Consider the following 24,315-nt stretch of genomic DNA (forward strand, 5'->3'; position numbering starts at 1 on the left):
TCAGGAAATTCCATGGGAATGCAAACCACAGAGAAGAGTAAACCACGTCAACAAAGGACCTCACCTGGACTGAGGTTGGGTTTGGGTTCCTTGTTAACATGGACTTTATTGTAGGACCCATGCATGGGCCTGCTGTGGGGAGGTGCATTCAACGCGACAGTCCTGACAGCATCTCTTTGAACGTGGATATAGGATGCATTCTCAGCATTTCGATTTTTATTGTTACGATGATAACTCATTTTATTTTGGGGACTTGGGACCTGTACTGCTGTAAAGAAAGGTGAGAGTGAGGAGTAAAACAGGCTGGTTTCACACCCATAAATAACATATTGCACTATAAGTACTTGAAGTTGAGTTGACCCTTAAAGTAACATTTATGTCACATGACAGTAATTTGTTTTTCAGGTAGAAGATATCTGTTATTGAATGTTTTTTTTTTTAATTACAGTTTAGAAATATCAAATATATGGACACCTTACCTCTCCTCATTCCAGAGTCAGGAAAGTTCTTTGGTTCATCATAAATCCATTTTCTTTTTTTCACACCTTTAAAATGAGGCTTCTTCACTGGCTGGACATCATTCACTTGAAAATATACAAATTTTACAGTTTTTTAAGAGATGCTTTCATCTCTGAAATTACTGTAGGTGATAATTACATATCTGTGTATTCACACTGTCAAGCAAGAGGAAAAAAATAGATGCAACATTCTAATACTTCTTACTTCTTAGAACCAAAAGGTATTTTTAAGTGCCAAAAAAAATCTATCTTGGAAATAGATTGATGAAATAACCTTCAATAAGTAGCTTTCCTCAAAGAAAAATACTTTCCTCCAAAGGAATGTGTGGATTATTTTAAAGGAACATAAAATTGCATTCAAAATATAATTATAAATCTCATTATAATGCTATTGTTAAGTGGGTTTAGAACTCTTATTTTCAACATCAATCTTTCTGTACATTTTTAGCCAAAACCACTACTTCTTAAGAAGTTGGATTAACATAAAATACTTTCCGTGAATTTTACCGTATTCTTTTAAGCTCTTAAGTTGGGTGTACAGATAGTTTGGTCAAGATCCAGCAATCAGAATTTATAAGTTCTAAGAATATTAAATTTTCACTTTTGTTTGTATATTTTAAATCAAAATTTTATATGTATTCTCAATTTCTCAGGAATTTCTATGGTACATATCTCCAGAGAATCTTAAAACAATTTTGTAGAGGAGACACTCTGTTACTTCACTGTGCAGAGGTCCTGAAAATTCACAAGTGACCAGTGCACAGAGAAACTGAACATCAGGTATACAGTGTAGATTATACTAGTTCTCTACAGTAAATGAATTAATCTTTCTGTGCCCTAACTCTCAGCTTAAGCTTTAAGTCCTCAATAAAGCTCTGATTCACTGTCTCCTCCTCAAACATAATGCCCTGATCCACTCCCACGCTCCCAGTGCAAGGATTTGGAATCCATATTTTTAACAAGTGCCACTAAACTGGGCTTCTTGAGGGCAAATAACAAGTATTCCCATCAGTGCCAGGCTGTGATCCAAGAATATTATAGGGGTTCAATAAATAAAATAAGGAACAGAAGGAAGGGAAGGGATCAGGAAGATTCACAAGTCTTAACTGTATCAAGAGAAGCAGCTCACTGAACTGAATGTCAAGGAGAAGCCAAACTAATAAAAACTAATCCAAAACATAATAAAGAGCTGCCAATGTATTATTCCACTATGGGTACAATTTAAAATGTTATGCTAGTGAATCTTCCAAACAGGTAGTGTATTATTAATTTTAATACCAAAATTAAACTAGTGGGAGAGCATATAACTTACTAGGACCTACATCACAGTTCATTGTCAGAGTTAGTTAGTAGAGGATATTTTGTCTTTAATTCTTAGTTCTGAATAATTTTCAAACCTTTTTTGTTTCTTTTTTAAAATCCTATTTTAAATAAGCAAAACAAATCCATGGTAAGACAAATATATCTAAGGCCAAAAAGTGATAGAGCTAATGTCTCACTTGAAGAGGGGTCCTCTCTGCACTTCATACTGATATTCTCAGTAGCATTTAATACATGCGTTGTAGGTACTAGTCGGGTAGTTAGGGAACGCTTTGGATGAGGACTGTCCTTGTTATCTTTTAAAGCAAATTAAGAGAATAAAATGTCAATATTAGTTTTAAAAAAGCATTTCAGTTGGCATTTCACTATTCAAACATTACTTGATGGGAACATCTCTTTAAAATAATGTATATATTTATGAATCATGAGAAAAGCATCATTAACATTCCCTAGTTGCCACATGGATTTCAAAATGTCATCAGTAACAAAAAACTCGGAATCTATAGCCATCATTTTCAATATGTAAATAAAACTCGTGGCAGTATTTTCAATATCTCCATACAAAAGATTTAAAAGGTTTTACATTTTTACATTGAATGGTCCCATTTAAATTGGGGTTCTGAAAATATTTTAAATGTAACAACTTTAACCTGCTATATGCTTTGGAGCAGGACTCCTTAGTAGGGCTTTCCACAATTATGAAAATGTTCTAAATCTGTGCTGCTCAATATGGCAGTCACTAGCCTCCTGTGACTATTGAGCACATGGAACGTGGCTAGTGCCAATGAAAAGCTGAATTTTTTATTTTATTCAGCTTTAACTTAAATTTAAAGAGTCATACATAGCTGGTGGCTACCATATTAGTATAGCTTTCAGAGTTTCTTTGATGAGCTAGAGAAAACCTTTCCATCTCTGAGTGAGAAAATGAGAGAAAGATTTACAATTTTCCACAAAAATAATTTGATCAAGGCAACCTTTCCTATGCTTGAGAATATTTAATGGTAGAGATGGTAGATAAAATGGGTTTACATTTTGATTGAGAGTATGTGAAGCCCCCTAATTACAGGACAGCTGTGCTTTTAGTTTGTGACTGAGAGGCACTCAGCAGAGAGATACCAGCTGGTGGATTCTAAGTACAGTTAAGGGCAATGTAAAATTATAGAGGAGGTATTTTATCATATTTTTGATTATTCACAGACTAGTGTTAGCAATAATTATAAAATACGAAGTCTTTTTGAGATTAAACTCTTCACAATGTTCACAAACAATGTTTTCTAACAAAATTCATTTATACTGATATTATAAATTAAAGGACTTGGTGTTGCCATTTAAGAGAGCCAGTAACTTTAGAACTAGCAATACTAGAAATTATACAGTCCAACAGGCTATTTTTCAGATAAGAAAACTAAAAAAAGATAAATTGTCATGGTCATACAATTAGGGACAGAGCCAGAACTGGAACCTTACAGCTCTTGACTCCTATTCAGTGTATATTTCGATTTATTACCATTCCTCTTATATTGGTTTTTATAATAAGCAAGCTTATCTTTAACTTATCTAGCCAAATTATGAATGTATCAAAATTATATAATAATTCATTACCTTTAGTATTTGAACATTTTGATATGGTGATTTCTTTCTCTTCAGTTAAAGCTTCACTTTCATCGACTCCAAGAAATATGACCCTCTGTGGAACATAACAGTCACCTCCTATGACAAAACCTTACTGTCAGTGGCAACAATAGCAGAAAGTGATATAAACTAGCTTTCAATACAGGAACATTTTCTACAATACTCCTTTTGTCCACCTTTCTTTGGACACTTCTCAGCGATACAATATCCATCTCCATACATTTATATGCTTAGATTAATACATGAGTATTAATATATATGTATATGAATACATAGTATATAAACTTACATATAGATAACTGAAAGAAAATTCAGAGTCAACAAAATTTTCCTTAATGTATAATAATCTTTAGTCCCACCCTTGAGAGATACTCAGAGTAAATGTAATTTATCTTCCATGTAACATCTTCAGATATATTAAAGTAGTTTCCATATTTCCCCAAGGACTTCTATTTTCCAGGATAAATATCCATAGTTGTTTTAACTTTACATACAAAATTCCAATATTCTTCATCATACAAGTTATCTTTTCTTAATATAAAATATTTGTTTCAAACAACCTTATTTTAAAATGACACCCAAATGTGAACCAAGCTGTGGAGAAATCAGCAGAACTATTAAAATAATACTTGCCATTCATGGAGTCATTTTCTAGGAATCAGACCCTTTACTGAGTACTTTAAATCACATTTAACTATCTTTCTATACTGCTTCTAATAATCCAATGTGACTTTACCATCGCTATTTGGTAGTGAAAACACATTCCTAAATTGTAAAGCATTGTGGCCAAAAAAACTCACTCTATTTTCCTCTCAAAAACTCCAGGATATTGGGTTTTTCCCAACTTAAAGAAAAGCCACCATTTAATGGTTTGTACCTAAATATAAGAATGTATGTTTATCATTGCTTGAAGTTACCCTGCAAGATTTGGCTCATTGTTCCAACAAATTAACCTCCAGTTAATTGTAAATCATATAAACATGTCTACCTTCACCCAGTCATTCAGTGCATTTAAACATATCACCCTTTATTCTACAAGTATTTGTTGAGTGCACATAACGTGCCAGGCATTCTACTACAGAGATTTATCTATAGTGATTGATTATATGCAGTTCCTGGCCTCAAGGAGCTTACACAAAACCAGTGATAAAAATGTCAAAAACATTTTTGGTTTCTGCCATGACCAAAATAGCTTTTATCGGACTAACTTTCATCCTAAAAACAACTATAAAATACCAAAACAAACTGATTGGAAAACCACCCAATGCATGTGACTGCAATGCCTGAGAGCAATGGAGGGACACAAAGTCAATTATATGCTCACATTCACCCTGGTTTTTTTCCCTGAAGGAGTTACACTCCACACTCACTACAGATTTGTCCCTGAAAGCATGTCTAATTCATCATGTAAGGAAATAACAAGCAGAAAGTGACACCAAGGAAGTGACAAAGAAAGAGCCGAAAAGTCTGGGACTGTCTAATTGGCTTAAAATTGAGGGGGGAATGGAAAAGGAAGAACAACAAAGGAGTTCCTCTGAAATAGGCATAAAACTCCCTTTAAATTGTTATCTGACTCCCACACTTTTCAAGTACAGAATGGAACCCAAGGAAATAAGCAAAAACAGCATCTGGGAGGCTAAAAACTGGTCAGAGATTTCAGCATCTACATGCTGCTTGGGAGGTAAAATTTGCCATTCAAGCCTTGCCAGAGTAGAGGTATCTTGGTGAACATCCCATGTCTCAGTTGATAACCCAGTAAAGCAATGTTTTAGGGGTAAGGGTCTTATCCTAGGAATAAGGACTATACCTTCAAAGAAAGGAAAAACAATGTATCATCTACTACATCATCCCTAATAAAGCCCAAAACTAGTCCTTCACAGAATCAAGGTGGCCTGCTGATAGTCTAGCTGCCTGCCAGAAGAAAAGTTTCTCTGTGGAGAAATAACATCATTCATACACTATGTAATTTTTATCCGTATTGTTCAGCATCAAATACAATATTAGAAGGCACAGTGAGACAGAACAATTGAGCAAAAACCTGAGGAAAATGAAAGATACCCAAACATAATCAAACAGGAAGTTGCAAAAAAATAACAGGAACGTTATCAAAATAGAGAACTGATGGGAGAATTTAAGTAGAAAATCAATAAGAAGGTCAAATAGAAATTTAGAATTTAAAATATGAATTAAAGAGCAGAGAAGAAGAGAACTAGTGAACAGGACAGTAGGTTGTCAGAAAGGATCCAGATTTATCTATAGAAATCAATAAGAAAAAAAAACAAAACATTTAAAATGGGCTAGAGACTTAAAAATGCACCAAAGGAGAAAGTCAAAATGGCCAATAAGTTTATGAAAAGGTGCTCAACATTATGAGTCATCAGGGAAATACAAATTAAAACTACAATGATGTACCACTAGCCACCCACCAGAAAGGCTAAAGTTAAAGGACTGAAAATACTAACTGTGGGTAAGGACACAGAGCGAGCTAATCTCAAAGAAAAGCTGTGCATATGGCCTTTAGAAGACATGTTCAAGAATGTTAATAATAGTCCCAAACTGGAAATACTGTCCGTCAAATCCCAATGTCGATACTCATGGTCCTTTCGTGCATTGTTTTTATGTTTGTTTGTTTGTTTGCAAACATATGCAGAGTGGTGGAAATTTTGAGTTGCTGGACCCACACATTCCTAGCTGAGGTCTAGCAATGGCAATGCTCAGCATTCTCATTTCAGTTCATACAGAGATGACCAGAGAATGGCTGGAGACCGGAGGGGGCAGCGCAGCACAGTGGAAGAAGCTCTGGCTCTGGGGAGAGGTGGAAGGGGTTTGAATCCCAGTTCTGAGGCTTGTTGGTGGGGCAACCTCAAGACAGTCACTTAAGACTTCTGACCTTTGTTTTCTCTTTTGTAAAATAAGGAAAACAGAATATACCAGGATGAGTAATTTCTACGATTTAAGATTATGATGTGTGTGAGATGTATGTATATGTGTGTGTGTACATATCTCCCCGAGGAGCAGTGGTTCAGTGTTTGCTAATTCAGTGTTCATGTCAACTTTATAGAACACAGCTACCAGGAATAACAAGAATCAATTGTGCGTGTGTTTGTGTGTGTATCAACTGTGTGTGTACATATACTATATACATAGAGAAATGCCCATGTGTGTTTTTATATATATACGTACACGTAACAGTATATGTCTTATATGTAGATATGTGTGTATATATGTGGTATATATCTATCTATGTATAGATATTTAGGGCAAAGCAAAAAAAAAAAAAAGATTTTTACTGCTACAATCAATGGCATGGATCAGTCTAATACAAAGAGCATTAAGTAATTAAGTAAAAGATTCCAAACTAAAAGAGTTCAAACTGTATATTTCTACTTATATAAAGGTCAAAAAATGCAAAATTAGCCTATAGTAATAGCGATCAGAGTAGTGGTTACCATTGGGAGAAGACTATTGACTTGGAGAGAAGGAACCATCTGGAGTACCATAAATATGGTTATACTGATACATACACAAGTAAAATTTTAACAAGCTATTCATTTCAATCTGTGAACTTTATTAAAGTGCAATAACACATTAAAATAATATTAAGACAAGACAATGCCTCAAGAATTTTTCTTGAAATGAATACTAACTCATTAATTAAAATTTCAGTTTTGATCATCTTCATTTCAAAGATGTCTTATGAATACAGGAGCCTAAATATGTTTAGAGATATCTATCATACACATATACCCAGAAGATTCTTTTATCCAGTAACACAGAGAACATTATGATGCCTGGAAAATCAACAAGCCTGACTATACCAGAATTTAGTATACCAGATAATAGAATTTTTTAAATATTCTTTTGATATGGCTTTTCAACTAGTTCATTACTCTAACGATATTATTAATATTAGATAGACTAATGACAGTAAATGACATTCTCACATTTTCTAACTCCCAACAAAGTAGGAAATAAATTATTAATGTTACAACGTGAAGGAAAGTTTATTTTAATATGAAACCATTAGTTTATCAATGGTTGAAAATAACATTTTATTAACCAAAAAAGCAACCTGATTTAATGGTATTTCAACAAACTGTTTCATTAGAACTGCTCAGGTTAAGTGGATCCCACTTATATAGGTTATATAGACAGTGTGAACTCTGTTGGGAGAAACTGCCAGTGTTTCTAATTTGTAGCTAAAATTTATTGCGTCAAGGCAACCAAACAATGACAGTTAGACTAAAACAGCTAGACTAAAACTGCTGCAGATATAAGAAAGGAGAAGAAATAATCATATTACTTTAGCACCAAAATAAAAAAAAAAGGTGGGGGAGCACACAGAAGAAAATGGCTGACACCAGAACAGCAGAAAGTATCACCAATATGCCTAAGAGATACTGGTACTTATTGATACCTGCTCTCAACCTCCTTCCTACTCCTCACACACATTCTTCCTACCAGCCACACCTTTGAACCTCCCTACAAAGTGTCTATATATTTTCAAAACAAACGCTTGGAATTTTCAGTTCAAAAGACAGATTTTCCAACATGTTTATGCTAAAAAGCAGTTCCAAAATATTTAAACTATAATACACGGTTAGAATGTGATGACAAATGATACATATTTCAATATAGCTCCTTTAAAGTAGACTTTAAGTCCCCTGGACTCGGTAGCTCATGCCTGTAACCCCAGCACTTTGGGAGGCCAAGGCAGGCAGATCACCTGAGGTCAGTAGTATGAGACTAGCCTGACCAACATGATGAAACCCCGTCTCTACTAAAAATACAAAAATTAGCCAGGGGTGGTGGCACGCACCTGTAGTGCCAGCTACTTAGGAGGCTGAGGCAGGAGAATCACTTAAACCCGGGAGACAGAGGTTGCAGTGAGCCGAGATCGCACCACTGCACTCCAGCCTAGGCGACAGAGTGAGACTTCTGTCTCATAAATTAATTAATTAGTTAATTAATTTTTAAAAAGTAGACTCAATCAAATGATGTATTAAGTGTCTCCTTCATTTATAGCTCTGTTATAGTATATTACAGCACATACATAATACCTGAATTCATTATAGTCTGGAGTTGAGCCTACACACAGACACACACACACACACGCACACACACACACACACACAAGTTTCTCATTAAAATATGTAAAATGGAATGTCTCACACACTGAACACAAATTTGTACAAGGTATTTGGCAGAGATTTTGGTCTCTGAAAGCAACTGATTTTGTGATATACCTCCAACTCCTTGTGTTAAACATGACATAGACAAAAAAAAGAAAATTAGTTGTAAAAGATAAAATTCAGACGCATTTATTATGTGGTGATATATTCAGAGTCAATCAGTAATAAATTAACCCACCTCCATTTTCAAAAGTAGCAATGTCAGTGTTTGGTTTCCCATGCAATGATGTTTTTATTTCACTTTGCCTTTCATATTGGCTAAGTTTTGTCGGAACTGTAAGATTATCTCCTAGAAATAAGAAGAAAAAAGTCACCCCAGTAATTGGTAGATGCTTAAATAAGAAATTTATGATAGAATTCATGATGAAAGTAAAAAAAGCTTTAAAGTCAATGCAAGTATTGTTTGCACAGTGATCTGATAAACAATAAATTCATAAATACATGAGTTTTAAATTCTGTGTCAATAAAGAAGTAAGCAAGTACAGTCTCCTATTTGGATTACTTATTCAATGGCAATTTAAAAATTGTAAGCAATCTAATACTATTATATATACATAATGTATTTAGTTTGACATGTTTCTCATATAAGACATTTTATAATATTGCTTTGGATTTTATATGTTCACCATGAACAATCAGATAAAAAGTATTAGAGTCACTATTGACTACAAAATGCTAATTACATTGACAATTAAATAATACTCTCAGCTTTCCTCAGGCATTTATGGATAATTTTCTTCTAAAATAAACTATTAAAAGCAGAATAGAAGGGACATGATAACCTAATGCAATGGGTGATTCTGGATTGGATCCGAGCTAGACCAGGGGAAAAAAATGTATTTTACTATAAAAGACATTAATGGCATAATTGATAAAATTTGTGGGAAAAGAAGGTTGCAAATGATATTGTATCAGTGGCCATTTTCTGATTTTTGTATTTACATTACAGTTATATAAAAGCAAAGAGCTATCATGTCTGTAACTTATTCTCTCAAACAGGTCAGAAGATTATAATAACAATGTGTGTATTTAGAGAGACTGAAAATTCAAATGTGGTAAAATGCCAATGTTTGAAGGAAATCTAGGTGAAGGGTATGTAGGAATTAACTGAAACTATTTAAAAATAAAAAACCTTTAAAAGCATAATATAAAGCAAAAGTACATATAATTGTCTTTATAATCTGCTATTTTTAATGTTCATTGCTAACTTGTTTTCTTCTTTTGTTTTTGTTTCCTTTTGTGTTTTCTCCTCTAAGTAGTGCAGGCCTGCAATCTGTCCTTCCCTCTATGGCCCCCCAAGTCTTGTGGACTCTTCTCCATCTGATGATGTCTTGCTGCCACCTACCGCCTTATGTTTGAATAGTTCGCTATAAACACTTGTACATATTGCAGATATACATCCGTAGTAAATCAGATTTTCCAAAGGTAAGCACCATAAAACGCAAGGCCTTCTATTTGTCCTCCAGCATGGCCCCTGAAATAGCCTGGTCTACAGAAGACTCTCATTCAATGACAGAATAATCTCTGTTCCGCCACTAGTGTCATTCTGTGATCTCTCTTTCGTTCTTCTTGGGCTAGGCTTACTTTTCTATTCAGAAAGAAAATCTAGACCTCTTTCACAGGGGATATTTTCAAAGACAAATAAAATGGTAAAAGTAAATCATTTACAGGATTACCCCATGGAGTGTGTAGTGTCATTATGTGTTAATGAAGTCTATTCATTCTGTCACCTCTCTAGAATAACATAATCCCATTAATAGCAGCTTTGGGTCATTCAATACAAACACCTTCTTCTAGTTCTCAGTTATGATGTATTATCACTTTATTCTTCTGTACATCATACTAAATAATTTAGTCTATCACACTAAGTATCTCTTATATATCACTACAAATGCTGCCTTTTCATTTCTTACCTTCTTGCAATTCACTGCCATTTTCCAAAGGCTTTTCTAACTCTTTTTCTGCTGTAGGTGCCATGCTTTTTGATGATAAAATATCTGGAGGAGTATGAAATCTGTAGTATTCCCCTAATCAACCATAAGAAAAGTAATGGTTAGTATATTTATCACATCAAGTATTAGAAAATACAAAAATGTTTGATTTCTTACCAGATTTATAACACATCTCCTTTATTGCTCTTTTTTCTTCAATTTCTTCAGGGGTCTTTGTCCATAAACTAGAAGCATCTATAGGATATATATTTTTTAAATTAAATTGTCCCAAAGCCAAATAATCTGAAAATTTATAAACCAGAAAGGAAAATCCCAAATACTGTTCTCATGGATAGATCACTTTTTTATATTTTTAAAATCAATAATTTTCCATACTAGTAAATATTTCAAATTGCTACATTTTAAGTAGTGAAAACAATGTCAAGAGAAAACAAAGGGCTATGTGTTATGTATTTTGAAATGGGACGCTGAATGTATAGACTCAGTGTTGAGATGGTGTATGTTTATCTCGAGGTTGAGGTAGGCATGAAAGACATGGAGCTTCAGCACACAGAAACAGTAATAAATAGCTCTGTGTATTCCTAAGCACAGAAACTATGGTGGCCTGTAGTCCATAGAAGGACATATTCCAACACAAAGACAGATTGAGAGTTTTTCTTCATGTTTATCTTATATATACACACTTTCTGGCACCACTGTGCTGGGTTGCTACGGGAGGCAAAGGATGAACTAAAATGCAAAGACATGGGTCTTAAGCCTGTTCATACTCTTGTGAGGATGACTTAGAATAATGCAGATAGCAGTGATTTATATATTATTAACTATTACATAGATCTCTATAACTTCAAGGATTAAATGTGAAACTGATATATTATTAACACATACGTAGATAAACAGATACACATGTGCATCAATGTTTTAGAAACAGTTATATATAAAAAGAGAGCTTATTAGTATCTCTATAAGCACCTACAGATATATAAATATATGTGTATAAAGTTCTGGGATACATGTGCAGAACGTGCAGGCTTGTTACATAGGTACACACGTGCCATGGTGGTTTGCTGCACCCATCAACCCTCTACATTAGGTATCTCTCCTAACGTTATCCCTCCCCTGGCCCCCCACTCTTGGACAGGCCCTGGTGTGTGATGTTCCCCTCCTCGTGTCCATGTGTTCTCATTGTTCAGTTCCCACCTACGAGTGAGAACATGCGGTGTTTGGTTTTCCATTCTTGTGTTAGTTTGCTGAGAATGATAGTTTCCAGCTTCATCAATGTCCCTGCAAAGGACATGAACTCATCGGTTTTTACGGCTGCATAGTATTCCATGGTGTATATGAAGCGCCAATATATACTTAAGCATCATATCTGTCTCCCAGCCATCATGCAACAAAATCTTTCCAATCCAAAAGATCATAAATATGTTAGACTTAGAACATAATTAATTAAATTTGTTTAATACAATTATAATTATTTTCTCAGCAAAATCTGCCTTATATATTACATCATAAACCCTTATAGTTAAACACACGTGTAGAAAATGTTGTGAGGTTTCTGAATGTGCATTGTAAACCTGAAAAAAGATCTACTAACCATTTTGTTCATCTACTTCCTCTTCTTCCTCAAAATTAGTTTTTAAAACTAAAGGATGGTGGATCGGTCGTGATACATTTTCCTGAGGTTTCAGAGGTTCCTGACTCTGGGTTTGGAGTGGAATTCCTTCCTGACTTTCTTTCTGTAGTGTGATATCTGCAGAGAAAATGCACCATTTCAGTCCGTTCAAGATACATGCGATGATAAGTACATTTAATAATCAATCATTGCCCTCCTAATTAACTACATATTATTTTAAAATGTGTACAATAATAATACAATAATGGATTGTGTTTCCACACACTAGCAATGATTAAACTGAAAATGAAATGAAAAATAATCCCATTTACAATAGCATCAAAGAGAAAAAAATATTTAGGAATTAATTTTAACATAAGGTGCAAAATTTATATTCTGAAAAGATTGTTGAAATGAGAAAAAATACTGTTGAAAGAAGTTAAAGAAATGTTGAAATGGAAAGATATCCTTGTTTATGGATTGATTTGTGGTTGGTATGGCAATATTTTCCAAATTAATCTATAGGTATGATACAACTCTTATCAAAATCCCAATGGACTTATTGGCAAAAATTGAGATGCCGATTCTAAAATTTATATGGACATTACTACAAAACTAAAGTAATCAAGACTATCTGGACTAGCATAAAAATAAAAGTACATCTATATATCATTGGAATGAGATTGCAAGACTAGAACTAAATATTTACATGAATCCATTTATGCTCAACTGATTTTCAACAAGGGTACATAGACCATTCAATGGGGGAAAGAACAGTATTTTCGACAAATGTTGCTGGGATGACTAGATTTCCACATGCAAAGCAATTAAGTTGCACAACTTCATCACATTAGAAACAAAAATTCATGCAAAGTGGATCTAAGAACAAAATGCAAGAGCTGCAACTATACAACTCATAGAAGAACCTTTAGGTCATGCAAAGCTTTTTTAGATATGACACCAAAAGAACAACCAATTAATGAAAAATAGCCAGCTGCCTGGCACATGGAGGTGAGCCATGAAAGCACCTGTCAACAAGGCCCAGATTTTGCTGGAAAGAGTTTCCAGCCCTCTCAGCCAGAGAATGAAGAAACACTCAGAAACCCAAGGTGGCACAGAAAGAATAAATAAGATCCAGCCTGGGCATCATGGTGAAACCCTATCTCTACAAAAAATACACAAATTAGCCAGGTGTGATTGTGCACACCTGGAGTCCCAGCTACTCAGGAGGCTGAGGTAGAAGCATCACTTGAGCCCAACAGGTTGAGGCTGCATTTAGCTGAGATCATGCCACTGCACTCTAGCCTGAGCAACAGAGCTAGAGTTTTGTTTTGTTTCAAAACAAAAACAAACAAAACCAAATGAGATATCACTTCATACTACAATGATTGCAATGATTAATTTTTTTAATTAAAAAGACAATTAACAAGTGTTGACAAGGATGTGAAGAAACTGCAGTCTTCGTACGTTGCAATTAGGAATGTAAAATGCTGTAGCTACTTTAGAAAACAATTTGGCAGTTCCTCAAAAGATTAAACATGGTGTTTCATTTGTACACAAATGTTTATATCAACATTGTTTATAACAGTCAAAAAGTGGAAACAATCTAAATTTCCATTCTCTGATAAGTGGATAAATAAAATGTGGCATATCCATAGAATGGAGTGCTATTTGGCTATAAAAAGTAATAAAGTACTGTTGCATGTGACAGCATGGATGAATTTTGAAAATATGCTAAGTGGAAAAAGTCATTCATAAAAATAATATATTGTATGATCCCATTTATATAAAATATCAAAAATAGATACATTTATAGAAACAAGAAGTAGTGACTGTAGGTTTTGGGAATTGAGAAAAAAGGAGGAGTAACTGTTAATGGGTGTGAGTTTCTTTTTTGGAGTTATCCAGTGTTCCATTGGAAAGAAATGAGGAGTAACTATTAATTGGTGTGGATTTCCTTTTAAGAGTGATCCAGTGTTCCAAAATCAAATATTGTTCTTTGATCCATTTTGAGTTAATTTTTGTTCATGATGTGGTGCAGTTGTGCTACTTAATTACTTTTCATGTTGCTATCTAGTTGCCTTGGCACCATTTGTTGAAAATACTATTTTTTCCCCAATGAATGGCCTATATGCCCTTGTTGAAAATCAATTGAGCATAAACTGATTCATATAAAAGTTTACTTCTGGTCTTACAATCCGGTCTCAGTGATATATAGATCAATTTTTATGCCAGTCCAAATAGTCTTGATTACTTCAGTTTTGTAGTAACTTGTAGATTTTGAAATCAGGAAGTGTAAGTCCTCCAAATTTGGCCTCCAATTTCCTGATTTTTTTTTTTTTTTTTCACTATTCTGGGTCCCTTAAATTTCCATATAAATTTTAGAATCACCTTCTCAATTTCTGCAAATAAGTCCATTGGGATTTTGGTAAGTTCTACATTGAACCTGTGGATCAATTTGGAAAATACTGGCATACCAACCGCAAAGTCAATCTACGAACAAAGATATCTCTATTTTTCAAGGTTTTCTTTAATTTCTTTCAAAAATCTTTTGTAGTTTTCTGAATATAAACTTTGCACATCTTATGTTAAATTAATTCCTAAATATTTTTTCCTCTTTGATGCTATTGTAAGTGGGATTTTTTTCATTTCACTTTCAGTTTGTTCATTGCTACTGTAAAGTAACACAATCCATTACTATATATTAATATTGTATCCTACAATGTTGCTAAACTTATTTCAAATAATTTTAGATTTCTAGAATTTTCTAAATAAAAGATCATGCCTGGATTTATATAAAAAATCCAGGACTGACATCATACTTGATGAAATCTGAAAGCTTTACCCCTAAGATCGGGAGCAAGACAAGAGTGTTCATTCTTGTCATTAGTAGTCAAGACAGGGAAATTGTTGCAGTATAATCAGCTAAAAGTCTTCTAGATTGGAAAGAAAGATGCAACAGGTCACTTGCTTTCCACCTGAAAGTTTTCCTTTAGTATTTTTTTTCAGGTGAACATACTAGCAACAAATTCTCTCAGTTTTGTTTTCTGGGAATGTCTTTATTTGCCTTTTATTTTGAAATACAGCATTTAAAACTAGTTTTCTGGACAAAGATTCTTGATTGCCACAACTGTTGTTCTTTCAGTCTACAGTGAATACTGCCTATATTGTTTCTGATGGGAAGGTAGCTGTTAATCATACTGGAGTTCTATTATATGTAATAAAACATTTTTATCTTCTTGTTTTCCAGAATTTGCCTTTATCACTGGTATTTATCATTTTTTATATGATGTGTCTGGCTGCAGATATATTTGTGTATATCCAACTTAGAGTTTGTTGAGCTTCTTGTATATTCAGATTAATTTTTTAATCAAATTTGGGGAATTTCAGCCATTATTTTTTCTTTCCTTACATTTTAGTAAAATGCCTCATATTTATCTTAGGCTTTGTTCATCTCTTTTCATTTATTTTCTCTTGGTTTTCAGATTGTATAATCTACGTTGATTTATCTTCAAATTTACTGGTTCTTTCTTTTGCAGTTCTCAAATCTACCCTTGATCCCTTATAGTATTTTTTTTTCCATTTCAGATATTGTGTGCTCAACTCCAAAATTTCAATTTTTTAGGTTTTTTTCATGGTTTTTATCCATTGATAGTCTCTATTGTTGAGATGTTGTCATAATACTGTTGTTTACTTCTTTACGTAGGAGTTTAGGTCTTTGGACATATTATAATTACTGCTTTAAATCATTGTCTGTTCATGAACACTTTTCAAAGGAAGACATATATGCAGCCAACAAACGTATGAAAACATGCTCATCATCACTAATCATTAGAGAAAGGCAACTCAAAACCACAATGAGATACTATCTCACACTAATCAGAATGGCTATTATTAAAAAGCTAAAAAATAACAGATGCTGTTGAGGCTGCAGAAAAAAGGGAATGCTTATACACTACTAGTGGGAATGTACAATTAATTCAGCCATTGTGGAGAGCAGTTTGGCAATTTCTCTAAGAACCTAAAACAGAAATACCATTTGACCCAGCAATCCCATTATTTGGTATATACAGTCTACTATGAAGACACATGCATGTGTATGCTCATCACAGCTCTATTCACAATAGCAAAGACATGGAGTCAACCTAAATGCCCAAAAATGGTAGACTGGATAAAGAAAATGTGGCACATATACAAGATGAAATACTACACAGCCACAAAAAAGAATGAGATCATGTCCTTTGCAGCAACATGAATGGAGCTGGAGGCCATTATCCTAAGTGAACTGACACATTAATAGAAAACAAAACACTGCACCTTCTCACTTATGAATGGGAGCTAAACATTGAATATACATGGGCACAAAGAAGGGAAGAACAGACCCTGGGGCCAACTTGAGGGCGGAGGGTGAGAGAGGAGGGTGAGGATTGAAAAACTACCTATCAGGTACTATGCTTATAACCTGGGTGACAAAATAATATGTACATCAAACCCCAGGACATGCAATTTATCTTTAGAACAAACCTGCACAAACAAACCTGTACCCCTGAAGTAAAAATAAAAGTTAAAAAAAAAAATCAATGCACAGTTGAACATCAGAACCCTCTCATAGGCATTCTGTTGCCTCCTTTATTTCTGTATGTGGATTATACTTTTCTGTTTCTTTGCATGTCTTATAATTTTTATTGGAAACTCAGAATGTGTGATAATATATTGTAGCAACTCTGACTATTGATTTCTCATCCTAAACCTGAAGCTGTTGTTTACTTTTTAATTTTTGAGTGACTTTGTTGGAATATTTTAGTAAAATTTATTTTCTCCCACAATATGCAGCCTCTGATGTCATTGCTCAGAGGATGTAGCCCTGGCATGTCCACAGTTAACACGGATAACAAGGGCTTTAGCAGGTCTCATTTTACCCCATTCCCTGGTTTCTCTGTTAAGCTGTCCACCTCTATTGGTATCACACTGAGATGTTAGCTTCCATTCTTTGCTGGTGTAATGCTCCATTGTTTTCATCAATGCACTAGGGCAAGGGCATAAATTGCTCCACAGTTTAACCCAAGTAAATTCTGACTCCTTTGCAGAGCTAAGCTTTGAGGCCAATCTTTCAAGTTTGTTCCAAGCCCAAAAGAACTCTTTTTAACTGTCTCTTTACCGCGTTGTCTTCGGTAAACTTCTAGCTGGTTTACAGTTTAGTTTGCTGTTCTCATAGAACTACTAGCCTCCTCTTAATGTTTATCCCCAATCAGCATTGTTTTCAAAGCATCCATAATCTTAAACTTCCCCACACTATGTTGTATTCCAAATAAATTCAGTTCTCTTTTGGAGAGCTTCAGAGTTTTCTACTCTCTGCCTACACAAAATCTCAGTCCTAATGGTAAGAGCAAGAACAGTAACTTAATTATTTTGGAGTGACAACCCTGTTTTAAAATTAAGGCACAAAGAAGGGGTGGTAATTTCTGGTGTTTATGACTTGTGCCTCCTGGCATGGGACCTCTATCCATGCTCCGTCTGAGGTAAAGGTAATTGAGGTCCTATTATGCCTAGCCTGCAGCACGTGGGATAGAACTTTTGCTTTTGCGTGGGGCTGGAAGAAAACAAGATTCAGGCCTGAAAAACTGAGCTCTAGCAACATGGAGTTGGGAATTGGAGAGGATGATTAATGTTAGCAGTTTTCTCCCCCTAGAAAGGTACTATAGTTCTTGACTGGAAGCTGGACATAGAAAGAGCTCTGTGTTCTTGGCTGCATCCATTCAGAGTAGAGCTTCTGTCACACTAAACTGAGAGGTGGTTAAAGGAGTGGGTGGTGGTACGAATACAACAGACTTGCCCTTTTTACTGGCTTTAGTAGATTTTATGGAACTAATACGATTTCATTTGCTGTATGCCCTTAGGACAATTTCTTAACACTTGGAAACATTTTTAACATATAATTTTCATCAACTATGGTTATTTCACTAGGGACAGGTTCGTGGAATTCTTCACAACATCATTCTGAAAGTTATCTAGTCATCACATTTTTTTAATGCAAGTAGAATTATTTACAAGTTTTCCAAATTGTTCACAATATTTTAGAAAAAAAACCCATAGATAAAACTTTCAAATAAAATCTTCCAATTGAGATAATTAAACCTCTTTTATAAAACAATATTGTGAAATCTTCTAATTGAACCAAGTCCTCATCTTATTCCAGTTTATAAAATGCTTACTATATTGTAACGGACTTAGTAAATATTAGAACAACATGCTTGTTCTGGACATTAGATTTTAGCAAGTGTCTTAGTCTATTTGCACTGCTGTAACAAAATATCTGGGTAATTTATAAATAACAGAAATTTATTTATCACGGTTCTGGAGTTTGAGAAGTCCAAGGTCAAGGCACTGGCAGGCTTGGTCTCTATTGAGGACTCCCTGCTTCCAAGATGGTACCTTGTTACTGTGCCTTCTGGAGGGGATAAATGCTGTGTCCTCACATAGAAGAAGCCAGAAGGGCAAATGGGCAAAAAGGCCCAAGCCCTGTGTGAAGCCTCTTTTATGAGGGCCTTGATCCTATTCATATTCAACATGGATTTTGGGGGGATACAAACAAGCCATAGCAGCAATAAATACCTTTTTTTGTTCTATAAACAGATAAGAATAATTTTGATCAATTCACCTAATTAAGAGAAAATTTTCTAATATAATTATACTGATGTGTAATAATTATCAATTTTGGTAATGTAATTATGTTGTTTTAATAAATTAAATGCTAGTGATAATTATAATAATAATTCAATCCAAAGGCATGTTAAAGAGCATATAAAGCCATAGCTTTATAAGTGGAACCTTATCATCATAAAAAAATGAAAATTTAAATACATATATATTTTGTTATATTAATTTTAATAGGTGATCAATAAACTCAAGTATAAAATATTAGTTTAGGGTAAAATATGTGAAGAAAGTTGAAAAACAATAGCGTTTCTTTTATCTTTTCTTTTAAGTTCATGGGTACATGTGCAGGTTTTTTATATAGGTAAACTTGTACCATGAGGGTTTGTTGTACAGATTATTTCATCACCCAGGTATTAAGTCTACTACCCATTAGTTATTTTTCCTAATCTCCTTCCTCCTCCAACCCTCCACCCTCTGGTAGATCCCAGTGTGTGTTGTTCCCCTCTATGTGTCCATTTTTCTCATCATTTAGCTCCCATTTTTAAGTCAGAACATGTAGTATTTGGTTTTTTGTTACTGCATTAGTTTGCTAAGGATGATGGCCTCCAGTTCCATCTGTGTCTCTGCAAAGAATATGATCTCATTGTTTTTTATGGCTGCACAGTATTCTGTGGCGTATATGTATTAATACACATTTTCTTTATCCAATCTATCATTGTCGGGCATGTAGCTTGATTCCCATATCTTTGCTATTGTGAATAGTCCTAAGTGGCAATAGTTTTAAGAGAAGGAAATAAAGAATTGTTTTTTAATACAAATAGTTATTTATATAATTCTTAAAGAATTATTTTCTTACGCATTTTTTACCTATTTAAAACTGTGAAGTATAACATATACACAGAAACGTATGGAAACTATAACATATATATTGTAACAAATATCACAAAGCCAACACCTAAGTGATGTAGTATAGCCTCCTAAACATCCTCTTCAGTTCAGGGGAATTTTCCTTCCCCATACCCACAATAGGTATCTTCATCCTAACCTATTGTAATCACTTTTTGATTTTTCTTATGATCTCACTACCAAGTGTGCATCCCTAAACATAAAGTTTAATTTTGCTTATTTTTGAACATTTTATAAATAGAATTAAGCAGTATCTATTCTTTCTTGCCTTCTTTCATTTAATATTTTATCTGTTAAATACATCCTTACTCACCTGTTTCTCCTATTTTCATCACTGGTTAGTATTGAATGAATGTACCACATTTTATTTATGCATTCCACTGTTGTTGCACATTTGACTGTTTCTAGCCTTTGGCCGTTACAAACAATGCTGTTATTTGCATTCTTGTATTTAATACATGTATCCAGATGTACATGGTAATGAATTTCTCTGGGATATATGCTTCAAAAGTGGAATTGTTTGGTCCTAAGTTATCCATAATTTTAACTGGACAAGATAATGTTAGACTGTTTTCCAAAGTATTTGTATCCATTTATATATCCTCCTACAGTGCACAAGAATTCCTAATGTTCTTTGCCTTCACCAACAATTGATAGAATTTTTAATATTTGCCAATAATATGAGTATATTATATCTCACAGTGCTTTCTGTTTGTATTTCCCTAACTATTAATAAGACCGATCATCTTGTTTGTTTACATTTGAATTTCTTCCTTTATAAATGCCTGTTTATATACTTTCTGTTTATTGTCCTATGATAGTGGTTCTCAAGCAGAGGTAATTTTACTCCCTACCTAATAGGAAATATTTGACTATGTCTGGATATATTTTTGGTTGTTACAACGAAGAGGATTCTATTAGAATCTAGTAGGTAGAAGCTAAAGATGCTGCTAAACAATCTACAATATATAAGATAGACTCCAACAACAAAGAACTATCCAGTCCAAAATCTCAATAGTGGTGAAACAGAGAAATTTATTCCATTAGGTTCTCTGGTCAGAAAGACCAAAAATTGGCTGTAGAGACAATATTTGCTTTGATGGCAACTGGCAAATGTGAACCACCAGAGCTGTTTTGTTTTAGATTTTTTTCCCGTTTGTTTTTTGGGGTAGAGGAGCAAGGTAGGGGAAAGGAGCCAGTTGTTAAAACATTTAGCACTACTCCACTACTATATCACATCATGCCAGGGCATTTCATACATGACCATCTACTTTCTATGCTTTGTCAATTTTCAAAACAAATTCAGTTTTTTTAAAAACAGATGTCATAAACACAGTCATCATAATGCAGTATTTCCTATTCCCATAAATACCTCCATAGCTAGACCACACATGTAATACAAAGCATGTAGGTTAAAAGAAACTTTTGTATAAACAAATTATAACTAAACAAGTTGCTTTTATTTAGACTCACAGGAATTGGGCACTGTCCTCTTGTCCTTCAAAGAGTACAAGAAATGCTAATTTTTGTAAAATTCACAGAGGTTCTTCACAAATTATTATTCTTCCCTTTTCACTAATTCTTTAAGAGCATTCCCATGGAATTGTTTGGTTAGGGCATTAGGGCAAATGTATACAACACTTGTATAGATTTTTAAATAACTGACTGATATTCTTTGTAGTATTTTTGCCAAAAAAGTAGTTTAATTTAAATGTAATTAGGAGGAAACAATGAACAAATCCCCAACTTAAAAGATATCCTACAAAGCAACTAGCCTAAACTCTTTTAAAATATATACGACATGGGGCAGGGTGCAGTGGCTCATGCCTCTAATCCTAGAGCTTTGGGAGGTCAAGTGAGTGAATTTCTTGAATCCAGGAGTTGAGACCAGCCTAGATAATATGGCGAGATCCCATCTCTACCAAAACTTACAAAATTAGTCAAGCATGGTGGCATGAGCCTGTGTTCCCAGCTACTCAGGAGACTGAGGTGAGAGGATCACTCGGGCCCAGGAGGTCAAGGATACAGTGAGCTGTGTTCACACCACTGCACTCCAGCCTGGGCAACAGAGCAAGATCTTGTCTCAAAAAAAAAAAAAAAAAAAAAAAACCCCAAAAAACATGTATATGACAAGGAAGAAAAAAAATCCCGGGAATTTTTTTAAAGAGACATCAGATTTTTAAAAAGAGATTACATAAAGAGACATGACAACCAATTGCAATGAATGATGCTTAATTGTAAATTGGATGGGGGGGGGAAACAAGAATTTTAAGGCTGCTCTACTCAACGTTTGGTCCCAAGAACCTATGAGCTTACTAGAAATTCAGAACCTCAGGCTCCAGCCCAGATATACTGAATCAGACTGCAGTTTAAACAAGATTGTCAGATGATTCCTGTGCATACTAAATTTTGAGGAAGCACTGCTATTAAAAGCATTATTGCATAATTAGGAAAATATGATACAGATTGAATATTACACATTGCTGATTCTATCACTGTTAAATTCCCTATATAAGATAGTTATGTGTGGTTACATAGAATAATGCCCTTGAACTTAGAAGGTATATGCTGAAGTATTTAGCAGTGAAGTGTGAGGATATTTGCAACTAACTCCCAAATGGTTCCAAGAAAAACAAAAATAAAGAAATGTGTTTGTACCTTATATGCAGATATGTAAATACAGTAAAGAAAAAAGAGAAAGTAAATATGACAAAATGTTAATTGGTGAAGATAGGTGAAGAATACATGGACAGCTAGTGTTTACTGAACTATTCTTGCAAATTTTCTGTAAGTTACAAAATGTCTTTAAAAGTTGAGAGGAAAACAAAAGTATAACGAAGCATTAGTTTAATTGGTGGTCTAAGTGGTGGCTGAGAATTGTTTTGTTTTTTGGAGGTGGTTGTTTTAAGCTCCCCAGGTAATTTTAACGTGGAGCCGGAACTGAGAGCCTGTGGGTGAGACAAACATCAGATGGGGTATCTGGGCTTCTGAGCTTCATGTGATTTAAGAGAACAAGTTTCAGAAAAGAGAGGGAAATATAAATTGAGAAAGAGAAAAGAAACCGTATTTAATGGAAGTACATGTAACACAGAAGTGCTAGAATGTCTCACTCTATACTGTAAATTAAAGGGGAAAGGCAGTCTTCTATTAAACACAAAAAACTTTAATAGATTTGAAAAGAAGTCTATGGAGTAGAGTGGAATAGAATTAGACCCTCAGAAGACAGATCAGGAGGTCTGATGCATTGGTCGTTCAAATGACAAAATGTATTGGAGTATACTTTAAATGTCATGTCTGATTTTTGTGATATTCTTTTTTTTTTTTTTTCTTTAGAGATGGAGTCTCACTCTGTCGCCCAGGCTGGAGTGCAATGGCACCATCCGGGCTCACTGCAAGCTCCACCTCCCGGGTTCACACCATTCTCCTGCCTAAGCCTCCTGAGTAGCTGGGACTACAGGCGCCCGCGACCACGCCCGGCTAATTTTTGTATTTTTAGTATAGACGAGTTCAACCGTATGAGCCAAGATGGTCTCGATCTCCTGACCTTGTGATCCGCCCACCTAGGCCTCCCAAAGTGCTGGGACTAGAGGCGTGAGCCATCGCGCCCAGCCGAGATACTTTTAGAGTCACACAGAACTATGTTTGAATTCAGAAACTGCCACTTATGAGAGGTATTATCTTGCCTAAGATATTTGGCCTCTATGGACCTCGTTTTCTTCATTTGTAAAACCGGGAGACTAACTGTATCTATCGGGCCAGTGTTTATGATTAGATAAAATTAGGCATGAAAAGTCCTCAGCATAGCAGTGCCACAGGGAATACACTTAACAGATTATTCTAAAACACTGGGTATGCGATTATCTAATCTCTTATAACTCCACTTCATTTTTTAAAAGTCATAATGAAGCTGTAAGTTTATACAGTCCTAAAAAGCAAAATGTAGAGTTTTTTTTTTTTTTTTTTTGAGACAGAGTCTCGCTCTGCCGGCCAGGCTGGAGTGCAGTGGCCGGGTCTCAGCTCACTGCAAGCTCCGCCTCCTGGGTTTACGCCATTCTCCTGCCTCAGCCTCCCAAGCAGCTGGGACTACAGGCGCCCGCCACCTCGCCCGGCTAGTTTTTTGTATTTTTTAGTAGAGACGGGGTTTCAGCATGTTAGCCAGGATGGTCTCGATCTCCTTACCTCGTGATCCGCCCGTCTCGGCCTCCCAAAGTGCTGGGATTACAGGCTTGAGCCACCGCGCCCGGCCATAAATGTGGAGCTCTTAAACATGATTAACAAATGTTAAGTCTGAAGAAGTAATATTTGAGTTCCTGCATTTACTTTTTTGTAGGTTTTGATGCTCTTTGGACCTTGTATGAGGATAGACGCAGTATGTAGTCAGGATGAAGAATCTGCCATCCAACACAAATTATCCTGGGGGCTACCATTTGGTGTGCTATGGCATTTTCTTAACCCCTTTCTTCCTTCCCCAGAGAGGAAAGAACTAAACTGAAGAACTTTTATCCTTCTAACCATTATGAATTACC

The 24,315-nt window shown here is 34.8% G+C and overlaps 1 protein-coding gene across 9 annotated transcripts in view; it reads right to left on the minus strand.

Annotated features, from left to right (window-relative positions):
• Nucleotides 1-24,315, minus strand: part of ZC3H11D (zinc finger CCCH-type containing 11D) — a 44,407-nt gene that overhangs the window by 4,788 nt on the left and 15,304 nt on the right. For 4 of the 9 annotated variants that reach the window (XM_017877131.1, XM_017877130.1, XM_017877126.1 and 1 more), the window contains 8 exons: nt 12,209-12,364; nt 10,771-10,896; nt 10,576-10,689; nt 8,841-8,951; nt 3,441-3,548; nt 2,018-2,134; nt 480-584; nt 65-268 (listed from right to left, as the gene is read on the minus strand). In XM_017877131.1, the coding sequence (XP_017732620.1) occupies nt 65-268; nt 480-584; nt 2,018-2,134; nt 3,441-3,548; nt 8,841-8,951; nt 10,576-10,689; nt 10,771-10,896; nt 12,209-12,364 (1,041 nt within the window). The remainder of the gene's footprint in view (nt 1-64; nt 269-479; nt 585-2,017; nt 2,135-3,440; nt 3,549-8,840; nt 8,952-10,575; nt 10,690-10,770; nt 10,897-12,208; nt 12,365-24,315) is intronic. The other 5 variants (XM_017877133.1, XM_017877128.1, XM_017877127.1 and 2 more) reach the window with 4 other exon arrangements.

Source organism: Rhinopithecus bieti, unplaced genomic scaffold (genome assembly GCF_001698545.2).
Source record: "Rhinopithecus bieti isolate Rb0 unplaced genomic scaffold, ASM169854v2 scaffold_10271, whole genome shotgun sequence".
In the NCBI taxonomy this organism is placed as follows: domain Eukaryota; kingdom Metazoa; phylum Chordata; class Mammalia; order Primates; family Cercopithecidae; genus Rhinopithecus; species Rhinopithecus bieti.